The 14,380-nt window shown below is 28.7% G+C and overlaps 1 protein-coding gene across 5 annotated transcripts in view; it reads left to right on the top strand.

The window, feature by feature from the left end:
• The window catches only part of LOC123296455 (RNA-binding protein Musashi homolog Rbp6), a 1,436,510-nt gene that overhangs the window by 1,397,401 nt on the left and 24,729 nt on the right, over positions 1 to 14,380 (top strand). For all 5 annotated transcript variants that reach the window (XM_044877934.1, XM_044877933.1, XM_044877932.1 and 2 more), the window contains one exon: positions 3,111 to 3,198. In XM_044877934.1, coding sequence (XP_044733869.1) covers positions 3,111 to 3,198 — 88 coding nt within the window. The remainder of the gene's footprint in view (positions 1 to 3,110; positions 3,199 to 14,380) is intronic.

Below are 14,380 nucleotides of genomic sequence, written 5' to 3'. Positions count from 1 at the left end.
GGTGGAGGAATCCTTATCATACGTTTCTCGTGTTTTAGTTATCAGAAATACCAGGAAATTAAAGTGAAAGATAAATTAAAATAGAAAAAAATTCGCTTCTTATTTTAGTTGATAAAACAAGTGAAAACACACAATTGACGGAGATAATTGTTGAAATACCATGTATAGACAGTGTTGATTACTGTGTCACATTGCACATACATACATGTCACACATATATAACTGGTATACCCATATAATACATACTATACAATTTGAGCTCTCACGGGTAAACAGTGATGTTTACGAAAAAATGTTTCAAACAAAAGTTGTTTATTTTTTTATAAGAAACATTTTTTACATTTAAGCTTTTGTTCTATTTCTAACGGTTTACAAGATGGGTCCTACGGACCAAGACCCCATTGACCTATGTTTTTCATTTACGAAGTTGACCTCACTTTTTACGTCCTCAGTACGCTATAAAATTTTAGCTTGATATCTCGATACACAGTTCTACTGCTTGCACCTACAAATATCCAACGTTTACATAATCCAATAAACACTGTTTTTATGGCTCAAGTTTTTATAGAACAAATAGACCAAATCGTTTCCTATTAACTTTCTTAGCTACACTTCTTAAACTTAAACGATGTTTACGAGTATGCATTGACAACATCCGCCTAAATAATGGTTCAGAGCAAAATTCAATTTTAAATACATTAATGAGCAAAATAAATTATTCATGTCAATCGAATTATGAAAATTACCTTTTTTATTTGACCTAATTTATTTGGAAAATGTAAACAATGGAAATTTCATATTTTAAATGTCAGAAAATATTCCATTTATATTATATGTATGGAAAAAAAATCATATGAATTATTGTCTTGAATAATAATTTCAATAAAAAATACAATAATTCAATCAAAAATCATGTTTATTACCTTCTATTTCCTTTTTCTATCTCTTTTCCTATTATCTGTTCTTCTCATATACGGTACGTACATACCATTTTATTCAAGCTCCTATAGCAGTGGCAAAATACGCTACAAAACAAACGCCTTACAATAAAAATCGAGAAAGTTTAAAAAAAGCTTATAACGCTTAATTATATAAAATTTCGTAAATTCCATTTTTTTCAGAAATTTTGCTGTAAGAAGGAAAAAAAATAAACCTTCGGTATAAAATGTATTCTTCTTTCAAATTTACATCGTCTGCAAATTTACACAGCTTATGAAACAGTTTATTTTTTCGACAAATATGACCTGTGCATAAAAAAATAATAATTTTTGTTGTTGAATGCAAAATTTGACATGCGCACGTGAAATTCCAACTTAACAAAAAAAATGGTTTGATAAAATTAATCCGTAAATTTTATCGACAATTTTGATATCAATAAAATTTCTATTTAACTATTATAACTCTAGCTATTTAAGCAAAATTTGAAACGTTATGGCTTTTTTCACTTCAAAGAGATTATTTTAAAACAATATTGGCATGTTTTTATTTTTGATTCAGTAATTGTTCATCATATCCAGATTTTTAAGTTCCGCCTTAAGTCATCCCAGCACAGTGGATATCAAAATTGATATTTTCATTATTTAGGTATTTCAACAACTTGCTTTCAATAGCGAAAGCAAGTAGAGAGACAAACCATTTATCATTCTGCATGTTATTTTATCATTTCTCCGTGCGGTGACGTTATTAAAGAGATGTATTGACGTTACTGACGTTTTAGTTTATAGTTTGGGAAAACCATTTTTAATTGTAAAATAAAATGAAAAATCAATATAATAAATAAAATTTCAATTTGAACAGTAATTTTTAGTAAAAAAATAAAATTAGAAAACATACAACTTCTCTATTGATCAAATTTTCGACACCAAATTCGATTCATTATCAGTTTCAACTTTGTAATTTGTAAATGTATTCACACGTACTTGGCACGGCTATGGTATCGTGGACTATTACATATATAAACATATTTATAAAATAAAGTTGTATAAGAGATAAAGGCATGAGAAGATTTATACATCACAATCTAATTTCGTTATTAGAAGAAATGATTTTAAAGCTGTGATTTATACGCTTCGTCTGCTTGGCGTTTCCACTTAATATCACAAAATGTTTCTATATCTTTTTGCTTTTATAGTTATTATAAATGATAGTATATTTATATATTGGGTGTACCATTTTCAAAACGATATATCATTGTGTATCATATTGTTAATATGTATAATATGTACATATGCAATAACCCACACATAACCTTTTATACTTAACATTTTCTTAACAAATCAAAAGGAAATATCTAAATACTTAATTACTCTTGACCTTTTCACTAACCTATTTTATTAATTATACATTTTCTTAATTAAAAACTTCATTTATTTGATAATATCGATTTGGAAATATCCTGAATCATTTTCTACAGGGGTCATTGATTTATATATGTTATTTTATATATCTCTATCAGGTCCGTGTGCGCGGGAGGGGTTTTGGAGGTCAAAAATCCTCCCATTGAGAAACTATCTACATAAATTTTGAATTTACCATATAGCACCCATTTATGAGACGCATTTTTACTGACAAATCACATATTCATGCATATTTTGAACTCTTGGTACATTTTTTGACTTTATTCTTGAGTCGAGTACTTCAAACAGAAAACGTGGATCTTGGCAAAGCTATCGAATGAAAGGAGAAACGTTGGAGACAGTTTCAGCCAACGTTCGCGTCATAACAGACTCAACGCTCGAATATTGAGACTGATTCGGTTGAAGATTCTAGATCGATTTTTGATTTAAAACAAAAATATTTTATACAATTGCCAGATGTGTACATTTAATAATTTGGCAAGATCAAAACTATCGTTTATTATACTTAGAAAATTTCGCTATTATCATACACCCAATAAAAATTAAACGAAGGTATAGAATCACATAGCAGCTATTTTCATTACTTACGTGACTTTTTATTCGATAGGAAACATCATATTCTTCAACTTCATTATTCCTTAAATTTTCGACATAAATAAACGTACTTCATTTCAAAATGTAATGAATAAACGTAATATACCATAGACGTATTAAAAAGTTCAAACGAATTAATATCTGTTTTCTTTATTCTAGGTTGAATGTAAGAAAGCACAACCCAAAGAAGTAATGCTACCAATGAACCTGGCAAAGACACGAGCAACAGGTCGAGGAGGTGCATACGGTGAGTTGTTAATGCTGCATCCAGGAGGTGGTGGCGCCACAACAGCCACAATACCTGTATCCGCATATCGTTATACCCCATATCCATTACCCACAGTTGCAACAGCTGGTGTTACACCACACCATCACGCTAGTCATCATCATCCTCATCATCAAGCAACCATACCCACAGCTGCGGCAGCGCTTGCTGCAGCAGCTGCTGCTGGCTTAGGTACTTTGAGTACACAACCCACAGCAACTGTTGTTCCTTTAGCTGGTCACAGTGGTTTATTACATTATTCTCCAGCATCTCATGCTGTTGCTACGGCTGCAGCACTGTACGATATGTCGTGTAAACGAGCATTAGCTGCTTTGAGACCAGCCACAGCACGACCGCCTGCTAATACTCTCACATACAGTATGAATGATTTACTTAATGTATCAGGTCTTGAATTAACTCCCGCCGGTGCATATACGATGAATATACCGGCTACGATGAACCTTTGACCCACTACACATATTCTGACTCCAATTGCACGTCCTCCGCAATAAAGATTTTATTTTCGTATTTATTATAAATAATTTGATCAGAAAAAAAATCAATGTCCATTTTAATTGAATAATATATATTTAATATTTAAGGTCATACATGCTTTATGCTATATTTTATTAAAACAGATTGAGTGCTTTTTTGTATTATTACGATTCATGGATAAAGTATTAAATTATTACATTCCTAATAGAAATCCATCAACGATTATTGTAAGACAGTAGTCTAACTGAATTTTTTCAAGTCTCAACATAAAGATTGCAAAATAGTTATACAAATTATAATTACGCATCGTTAAGTTTATGCTTGCGTAATTAATGAAAGGCCTCTTACAGAAACAGTTCTATTGACACACTGTCGACCTACACAAAATGTCCAATATGGTAGATATAATTAATTTCTTCTGGACAAATATGATAATGAATCGTCTTGTCTTCTATGGACAGTAATAATATTCACAATCTGTGTATGATGTCTATTTAAAAATAAAAATTATATAAGAAATTTTGATCATATCATAATAATAATAACATTAATTATAAGAAATTTAATAATTCATAAAAATTGTCCGTGTTATTAATAAAAACTTTAAAATAAGTGCCAAACATCATGTTTCAAACGTACTCCAATTTACCTTAAAAAAACATAAGATATATAATATCCGTAGAAAAACCTGCAGCCAGAAAAATTTTGAAATTTATTTTGAACCTAGGCAGTATTAAATTTCTAACTTCCATATATTGCTCCATAAAAATACATTAAGCTTTAACAAATAGAAACTGATTGCCCGTTTTGAATGGAAAATATAATAAATCTAATGGAAAAATCGTGATCGCGAACTTTTTCTTTATCAACCTTAATGGTTCTTAGTGAAAATAGATTAACAATAAATTTTTTATTACATTCGTTAACAGTGAACGAAAAAAACTACCACTTAAAATCTCTATAATATTTTTTAACATAATTTTTTGTTTGTTTTTGCAACTAACAAAAATTTAAATTACTTTTTAAACAAAAACAAGATAACAATTTTCATTCAATTGAAAAATTATTACAAATAACAAATAAATTGCCATCATAATAATAACTTAAAAGATGTTGGCATTGATATATTGTTGAATACCTTTCTATATGAAAAGGAAAAAGTTTTTCATAAATAAAGGAACAAAAAAACATACACAAACATTTAATAACTTCGTGATATTTACTGACATGATTATGCAATCACCTGTAAATATTGCATTCACAAACCGATAAAGATCACTTCTTTTTACCTACGTATCTATATAGATTGAATATACATTTACTTGTTAAAAAAGAAGATTGTGAGCAGCAGATCTCCATAACCAGAGTCATATTTCCCATCATTAAAAGTTTCTTGTTGTTTGATGAAGCATTTGATTGAACTTATTTTATATATTTTTGATAACTTGAAATATATTTTTTTAAATGGGTGATCAATTAACTGTCCGGAAACTTGACACATCGAAAGGGTATTTTTTACTTGAGAAGCGGAAGAAAGTAAAGATACACAGAGCCTTAAAAACCGCAAAAAAAAAAACATTATTATGTTCTTATAAAAATAGGGTATGGGAAGCTGGAAAGTTGGCACTTACTAAAGACTTCATTGACATAAACTTAACTTGTATACAAATATACTCAATTTGGAGAGCCTTTGGAGGTGTGAAAAGCCTTACAAACCGTAAGAAAACAAGAAAGGGCTAAAAAATTTCCCCCCTCAAAAGGACATTCTTAGCTCTAACTAAACTTACATATCAATTTTCTAAATTCTTACCCGGCCGCGGCACATCCATACTCAACCTTCGAGCCTGATTTTCAATCCGCCGAACATCTAAATCATATTAATTGTGTTCCGGAGTTCATGGAATGGACTTATATCATAAACCAACTCCTGCTCGCATACCTTCGATACAATATGCAAGTCTATATTTTCGGGGGAAATATGACAAAAAAAGACAATTTTTCATTTAAATCGATGGTAATATAAAAAAAAGTTGGAAGAAATTGAGAGAAATAGATTATCTATTGATTTTAAAATTATACGCATAAAACTTTCTTGAAATTGTTTTTCCACTTACATTCAACAAAAAAGCAAAAAAAAACAATTTATTTTTACACAAATGTCTTTAACGGAAAAGTGGTTGTAACTTTTGTGAACTGTTTATGGAATGAAAACAGAAAAAAACAAAAACAGATGAAGTAGTTTTCATAGAGAGACAAGTTCAATTCAAGGTATAATTTTTTATCGAATGTCAAATTATTGTTTTCTTTCTTTTCTAAGGTGAGATAAATAGTATCTTAATTCCTGATGTTCCGATATTCACTAATTTGAAGTTTTTTTTCATATAAAAATTTTCGTTTGATTGCCATTTTTGCCACACATGAATTTGATGTTTTTTGACGTTCATATGAAAAAATAATTCATATGCCGTGAAGATTTTTGAGGGACGAATATCTTCTACTTAAATTCCAGGAAAAATCCAGGCCAGTTTTACACAAATAAATATTATTTTGTTTATAAATCAAAAATATTGATATAGATACTTCATTTTCAAATAAGTTCAATTTGAGAAAACACAAAATAAGGCGATTTAATATTATATCGCACATACTATGCGACCTGAATTCATACAAACTCAAATCTCTGAGGTACGTTTAAACAAAATTTCTCTACACAGTACCACCGCGCCCGTCACTATTGAAAACATTTAAATCGTCAAAAAATAAAACGTAGAAAAATCTACAATTTCTAACACGCACCCATTCCTCTACACCGGTTGTGTCATATAACTTCCTCGAATGTATAGTATACGCGATAGGAGGTATTATGCATTATAAATCATGTCTGACATTCTTTCGTATTCACTCTCCGTTCCGTACTTTTTTTTTATTTATTTGCTTGTTATTTTCATATAAATATATATTTTTTGGTGAGAGTTGTTGGGAAAAACTTACGGGTACTTCATTTGTAAATTTCCATTAGTGTCAAAAATATATATTTATCTCATTTTCGTGTGGCAAGGAAAAAAAATTATGTTTTTATGTTTGTTCAAGTATAGCATATATATTAGGTATAAATTAATAGGTAAACAACTTTCTTTTAGCATAAGGCCTCCATAGGTTGTTTATGAACGAGTATCAGATACATATGCTTATAGGATTCATCTTATAAATCAGTTTTTGAATCATTAATCTTAAAATTTCCAATAATTTTATCAATTATTTATCACTTATATTTGAAGATATTCGAATAAATTAAGGTAATTCGATCGTGTAAGGTGAGAAATATTTTTTCATATTTTTTAATCCTTCATATTTTTTAATCCTTAGAAGAAAACTTTGCTAATTACTTAGATGAAGAGTTTTCACTCTTCTAATAATACGTTTTGCAATTCTGTGACTTTCTCACAAATTGCGTTTTCGCAAATCGCAACATGAAGCAATATATCTCTCATTAATAATTACAGCGAATTCAAGGAATGTTAAAGCAAGAGTTAGTGTCAAAAGAACTTGTACTTCTCAGAAATTAATGATCAAAACGTCATCAAATTTTCCCAAGAATTCTCCACGAACATTATATGAACTTTATACGCAAAAAAAACTAGGAACAGACCAATAATTTGAAAATATTACACTTGAAATAAAAATAGTAAAATGCTGAGCAAATGCATAATTTCAACATTCTACGGTTAAAGGGTTTTTAGTTGCGTGAAATACTTATAATACTCTATATTTACTGTATTATACTGAATATTTACTTTTCATTCATGCTTCTAACTGTGCTTTTATTTGCAAATGACAACTTAAGCATTCACAGTTTAAAAATAATAAGCTAAAAATTTCGAGATCAATGAAAATTACTTTTTCAATACATAATAATTTCAATTACAATGACGGCCATGATTTTCCCAATAGGTTTGCCATCTCAATAATCATAAAACATAAAATATTATATTATTACATCGATCATCTATTTAGCACGGGAAATAGATGGGGAAACCTTGCGAGAGGATTGTTTCGAATTTTTAATACCAGTAAGAGATATTGTCATATTTTCCATTTTTTCTCGGAGCAACTTTTCACCCAATTTCGCCCATCTGATCTTAATCGAAAGAGAAATTCACGCTCACTAATTTTTTCGAAAAGTGGTGGTTTTCGTTATCACAGCCAGTAACGGGATCCAGTCTTGGTGAGGAACGACAGAAACAACGGTATCTCCAGATAGGTTCATGAGATAGTGTCGTTACTCACTCGAAATTTAAAGGTCTACTGTGATGCAGTATGTCTGTTTTACCGCTTTTTCGGAGATTATTGATTATTTTCGCTCCACGATTTTTTGAAAAGCTCAGTACACCTTCTTTATGAATATATGCAGCGCTTTAACCACACTTTGTCTGAACCGCAATCGTGGCACAATATCTCTAACTGGTGTTTAAAGCAAAAACACTATCTCGCTCATATTTTTTTCACGTATTTCCCGGACCAATACGTACAATATAATGATTAAATACATTATTGTATGAAAGATTTTCCACTTATATTTTTATCCAAACAAACTAGTTGAAAAATAGAAAATAAATGAAAAATAAAAATTACATACACAAAACACATCTAACACACATATATGACCATTAATCTTAGTTTATGGAGCAAAAATATACTAAGAAAAATATTGTCAACGTTGTTTGTGTTTAAATGAAAACAAAAAGACTGTAACGTGATTCAAAAACGGACTGTTATTGTAGAAAACAATTAGTTTCAATTTAGGTGTATTTTTATTTCTTTATTTTGTTTGTTTTTGTGTGGAGTTTAGTTCCTTTTTTTTTATTTTAAGAATTATTAATAGTGAGATTAGTCTGTAAAAATCTAGAGATCTTTTTATAAATGTATACAGAGTGGTCCTATGAAGACGGTTCTATACAAATTGTTTCTTTGCGTGAAATCATTATTTGATTGGCGTGAAACTTTATAATATTTTTAAGACTAGTCTTAAACATTCGCTGGTGGAAAAAAATTTTTATAAAGAAAAGCGGTTTTCCAGATAAGAATGCTTAAAGCTACAATTGAATTTCAAGCACTGCGATTATACCCTTTACCTTATTGATTTGAAATTTTGATATGTTATAGGCACTCATATTCTATCTGCCCTGGTTACTTTTATTTTTCGAAAATCTTGTTAGTTTTCACAATTTTTATTGTGAAAACAACACACTTAGGTACTTCTTCGTATTTTTCTATACCTGGATGTGAACAATGAAAATTAACAGAATTTTCAAAGTAATCAGGGCAGATAGAATATGAGTATCTATAACATATACAAATTTCAAATCGATAGAGTAAAGGGTATAATCGCAGATACCATTATTATCTGGAAAACCGCTTTTTTTATAAAAAATTTTTTCCACCAACGAATGTTTAATATGCTGGAGAATCGTTTTTTCCTTGATACAGGATATTAAAATCTTTCTAAAAAGGGTATTTTTACTTGAATATAGGTAAAACGCCTGCATAGACAAATTAAAAATTTGGCAGTTAGAGCTAAGTATCTCTTATGATTAAAGACTTATGGGGAAAAATTTTGAAGAAAAAAAATTAATAAATGGATGTACCTATCTGTGTGTGCGTAGTCATGGTAGGAACAATAAAATCGATGCCAGCGCTTCCAGAGGAAAATTTTGGCGATAAAGGAGGCTGTTATGACTAATTTGCAGTTCTTTACATGTTAATGTTAAAGAAATGTCAATCTAAATTTTTGAAAAACACCAATTAATTAAACTTAATGCATTAAAAATTTTGAAAATAAGAAATCAAATTGCACAAATATTATTTTCCAAATGTAAATTATCATGAGAAAATAATATTAAATTTTCAATGTAAGTCAAAAATGCAATCCATACAATTATATATGCATCCATACAATTCTATAATTAAAGTAGTGTATCATTACCATGGAAACGCCTCCAATAAAACTCACGCACGGTGCGAATAGTGCAATATCATAAAAATCTATGGCGCCACTGAAGTTTATTGCTAATACAATAACGTATTGTATTCATAGTTAGTTATATACCAACTTTCAAATTTTCTTAAGCACTACCTATGCGTTTTGAAAATATTCACAAAAATATCCTTTTTATCTAAAATTCCAACATCGCGTATTTCGGCGTTAAATGATTGGTGAAATTGTCATTATTTTAACGTTAGTTATATTTTGATAAAATATTGCTGTCTGTACATGAATCACGCTGTATATTTTTTAGTATAATAGTTTAGTTAAGTAGAATATATCAGAAAGAGCGTTCTGTTTTTCAGGTTTTTTTGTAGGTGTGATTTTTATTATGTAAGTTTTTTGAAATATATAAATTATGTGTTTCAATTTCGTTATATAATGGTAATAATTTTGTTTAGAATGTATTTTTGTGATTTTATATAAAGATAAAATATATTTTACTTGGAAAAGATTTTCTAAATTGATAATTTTTATCTTACGTTTTTTCTTCTAATTTGAAAAATTGCACTCACAAATGATAAATACTCCCATAATGCGATATTCTGGTAATGACATAATTTGAAGCAATCGACGCTGCGTTTTATCGTAATCAATTATGCGTTTAATTATTTTCTGATGACCAATTATTTCAATGTCTATTTTCTAATACATTTTTAACCGACTTCAAACAAAAAAGAGGAGGTTTTCAATTCAACTGTATTTTGTGTTACCTCAGAAATTTTGAGTGGGTGAACTGATTTTGATGATTCTTTATCTCGTAAAAAGCTGGTACTTTCCGTGTGGTCTCACTTTATTTTGGTACAGTTCTGACAACGGCATCTATGAAAAAACCATAAAAGTCTTAAATTTGCATTAAATATGCACGACAAGAGGACGAATGACTCAATATCACGCAAACCGGTTTCGATTATTCTTTTTTTAGTGATAAATTAGTTAGTGTACTTCAGATTCACTGAAAATCGCAAAATATAAACCTTTTAAAAAACAGAAAAACAAATTTCAAAACCAAATTAATATGCCCTAAAAAGTAAAAAATTACGATAATATAATGTAGTTAAAATTATTGTTATTTTTGGAGTCGGTGTCAGTCAAGGTAATGTAGCAAACTGTTCTGTCAGTGTGTTTTCTTGGCTGACACCGACTCCAAAAATAATAATAATTTTAACTACTTTTTAGTGCATATTAATTTGTTTTGGAAAAGTTTTTCTTTTGAAGTCAGTTTTCTTTTTGTTAAAAGTTTTTTTTTATTCTTTCTATATTTCTGTCGCAACTCCTAAATAGATTACCCCATTTCGATGAAATTTCAAATTATGTTATTTGAAAGCAGATTTAATCTGATTCGTACTTCTTTTCAATGCAAATTTGATTATAATTAAAATTTGATTATTTTATCATTTCTTTCCAGGAAAAAAAAAAAAATTCTTTTATTTTTTTAAAATTTTTTTGAATATTTAGTAGAAAAAAGATTTCTTCTCTATTTTGAGGATTTTACAAATTTTGCGAATTTTAGTTTTGAAACTTTCTACAAACATTTTCCTCGAACCATAAATATACCTAAATTTATAAAAAATTTATTCCAAAATTTAAACACATAATATTAATTATCCAAAAGTCAATTAAAATTTGAAATGGTACAAAATTCAGTCAATAAATGTAGTGACAAAAACTTTAGACAATATTAGTTTATAGTAAATAAAAAAAATAAAATTATTTTGTGATATTTATTAGTAGTGAGTTCTAAAAATTAGAATATAATTTTCGAAAGTCGAACCAATTTTTATGTAGAGCTGTAAAAAATTAGAAATTATAGTTTGTAGTGTACATAAATTTTAATTTGTTAGAAAAGGTTTCAAAGAATAGTTTTCCGAAGGTTTCCTGATAATCATCTTAAAAAAAATACTGAATCAAAAAATAAAAATTCTCCGAATGTATGTTGTATAGCAGCTACTTCTGTTAAATCTGAATATGCTGCAAAAAATTTTATGGTATAAAGTTAGTTAAAATTCTCGGAAATAATGCGAACTCAACTAATAATTCAATAACTTTGAAACCATTTTATAGTTGTATTATAATAGATTTTGAAATTTTTTCGTTCAATTTTTGTAGGATAGATTAGAATTTTATACAATTGATAATAGGTTTATGGCGCACGAGACAGACTAAACTCTAAATAAATAACTGAAAAGAAATTTTAAGAAAACTTTTTTAAGAAAATTTTAAGAAAAGGTGGTTTGCAAGGTTTGTTTCATAATTATTTCTCATATCTACAAAAAGTTATACATATCTGTTTACTCGGTGAATCCTCGAACAAATTTTGAGAACCATCTTATAGACTTGGTGACATTGCTGCAAAATTTCGCTAAAGAATAATCGAAGGGCGGTTAAAAAACTTTTTCAGGCCAATGTGCTTAACAAATTGTTTTCTTTCTGCTTTTCATAAAAATCATTTTCTCAAAGTTTTCGACGGTTCCAAATAGCAGGTAAATCAAATAAATACAACTTTTGGAAAAGTACAAATACTTTTTTTCGCGAATGACAGAAAGAAAATGATTGGTTTTCGATAACAATTTGAAATTTTGTATATGTGTTTCCAAGGCTAATACAAATTTTTTTGTTTAAAAAAGACAAAAGCAAATAAATCACATTTCCTTTATCAAATTTCCTTACATATTTATATACACATATCACTAAACAATATATATAAAACGGCACAAAACGAGATCCCCTGTAATAAGAGTATAAAGAAGACTCAAAGAAAGGATTACTTAATATTAATTAAAATTTAAGAAATACTAAAATATTATTAACTTAAAATATATCATATTTTATGTATACAAAAAAGCTACTGATAAAACACAAACTTTTATTGTATTTTTTTTTTTTTTCAAAAAATAAAATATATATGACAAATACTATAATAAACTTCGAGTAGTATATAGAAAATTCGAGTAAAATCTTTATTGTGGAGTGACGATGATGTTGAATAATAAAGAATGAAAAAAAAAATGAAAAACAATATCGTTCGTTTACAATGTTATTAATTATAAATAGACACTCACTTTTAAAATTAATTAATATTTCATATCATTTTATATATATCATACGGAAAAACTTTTTAAAAAGAACATAAGGGAACCAAACCAAACCGACAACACACGGACCAAAGAAGAGTGTAGTGAGTACTTGAAGGATCATTCCAGTTACATTTTTACAGGATGTTACAAGATGAGACAAAACATTGATCAGGAACAAAATATTCATAATTTTATAATTCATTACTTATGCATTTTTCTCACAATGTGTTGAAGGAAACTTCTTTGAAGTGTGTATAAAAAAATTGACAAAGAGACCTGCCAAATTACGTCGATGAAGTAGAAAAATATTTTATCTAATAGCAATATTTTTTGGGTATTCAACAGAGTAATTATTTGGTACTTTCAAAACTCGCCAACTTTTAATTCAGCCTAAAATAACTCTTTACGTCGCCACAAAAATTGCTCTCTTATCAAGATATCAATGTACACACTTTCTTAATATCTACAGTAAAAGTCCGTTTCTGGAAAAATAATCCAATATATAATATTTTTGCAAAGAACCGAGACTGGCATCGATCTTGATATATGTATAGAGCTCATCTAAACTATGCATAGATCACATAAAAATGGGAGCCATTTAATTTCATTCTTCCGAATAAAAAGCCTTTTCACGAAGAAGTTTAAAATATTAAAAGAAATAACACACTTTGAGCTAGCATTTCAAAATTTACATTCATGTGTATTACCCCCAGCCTTAACCATTAATCTTATAGACCTGCCACTAAAGGGGTGTATTCTTCGTATGACGTAGGCGTCCGATTAGAAAGGATTTTCCGAAATTCTACCCCTAAGCGGATGAAAAAGGGAATGCAAGTTTTTAACAAAATCCGTCATTTTTGAGTCCAATACTTAAGCCATTTTAAAAATTATTTCACTAATAGAATGCTACATTGTTTGGCTACACACCAAAAAACCCATTAAATAGCGAAGAAAAGCGAAATTAAGTGAAGGTACAGAAAGAGAAGGCTATAGCGGGGTAGGCTTTGTTTTTAAAGTAAAAATTGCCCGTGGGTTGGTAACTGCTAGCATTGATAAAAAACTTTATTTTTTGAACGGTGTACTCTTGATAAATACCTAACCTCTTAATAAACCAATATCCTTTTCTTGTAACTTTCTGTACTATATATATTCTTATATTATTAATTATTATGATCATCTTGATAGATTTAACAATAGGATGACATTTAACAGCTGAAAAGTTATTGTATTTCTTCATTTTCAATTTTCATCTAACATCATTTATTATAGCGTCGGTCGTACTATACCCTCTACCAAACCCCGGCTCCCTTCCATTTTCTATATTATTTTATACTACAGTCAGTGAACAGAATAAAAGTTAAATTGAAAAATTTTCATATTTTATTTATGATAATGATGATGATGATGATGATAATACTGAAGAGATCATACTGAAGAGTCTGTGATGTTCTATAAGAGAAGAGGGGGATAAAAGACATAAACTTCTTTTCTCTCACTCGCAACACATGATGATGGTAAAGTGTTTTCTTCTGTCTGTGATGTGTGTATA

Source organism: Chrysoperla carnea, chromosome 3, assembly GCF_905475395.1.
Source record: "Chrysoperla carnea chromosome 3, inChrCarn1.1, whole genome shotgun sequence".
Taxonomy (NCBI): Eukaryota; Metazoa; Arthropoda; class Insecta; order Neuroptera; family Chrysopidae; genus Chrysoperla; species Chrysoperla carnea.
Note: the sequence above shows the minus strand (reverse complement) of the source record. Positions and strands in the feature narration are given on the sequence as shown.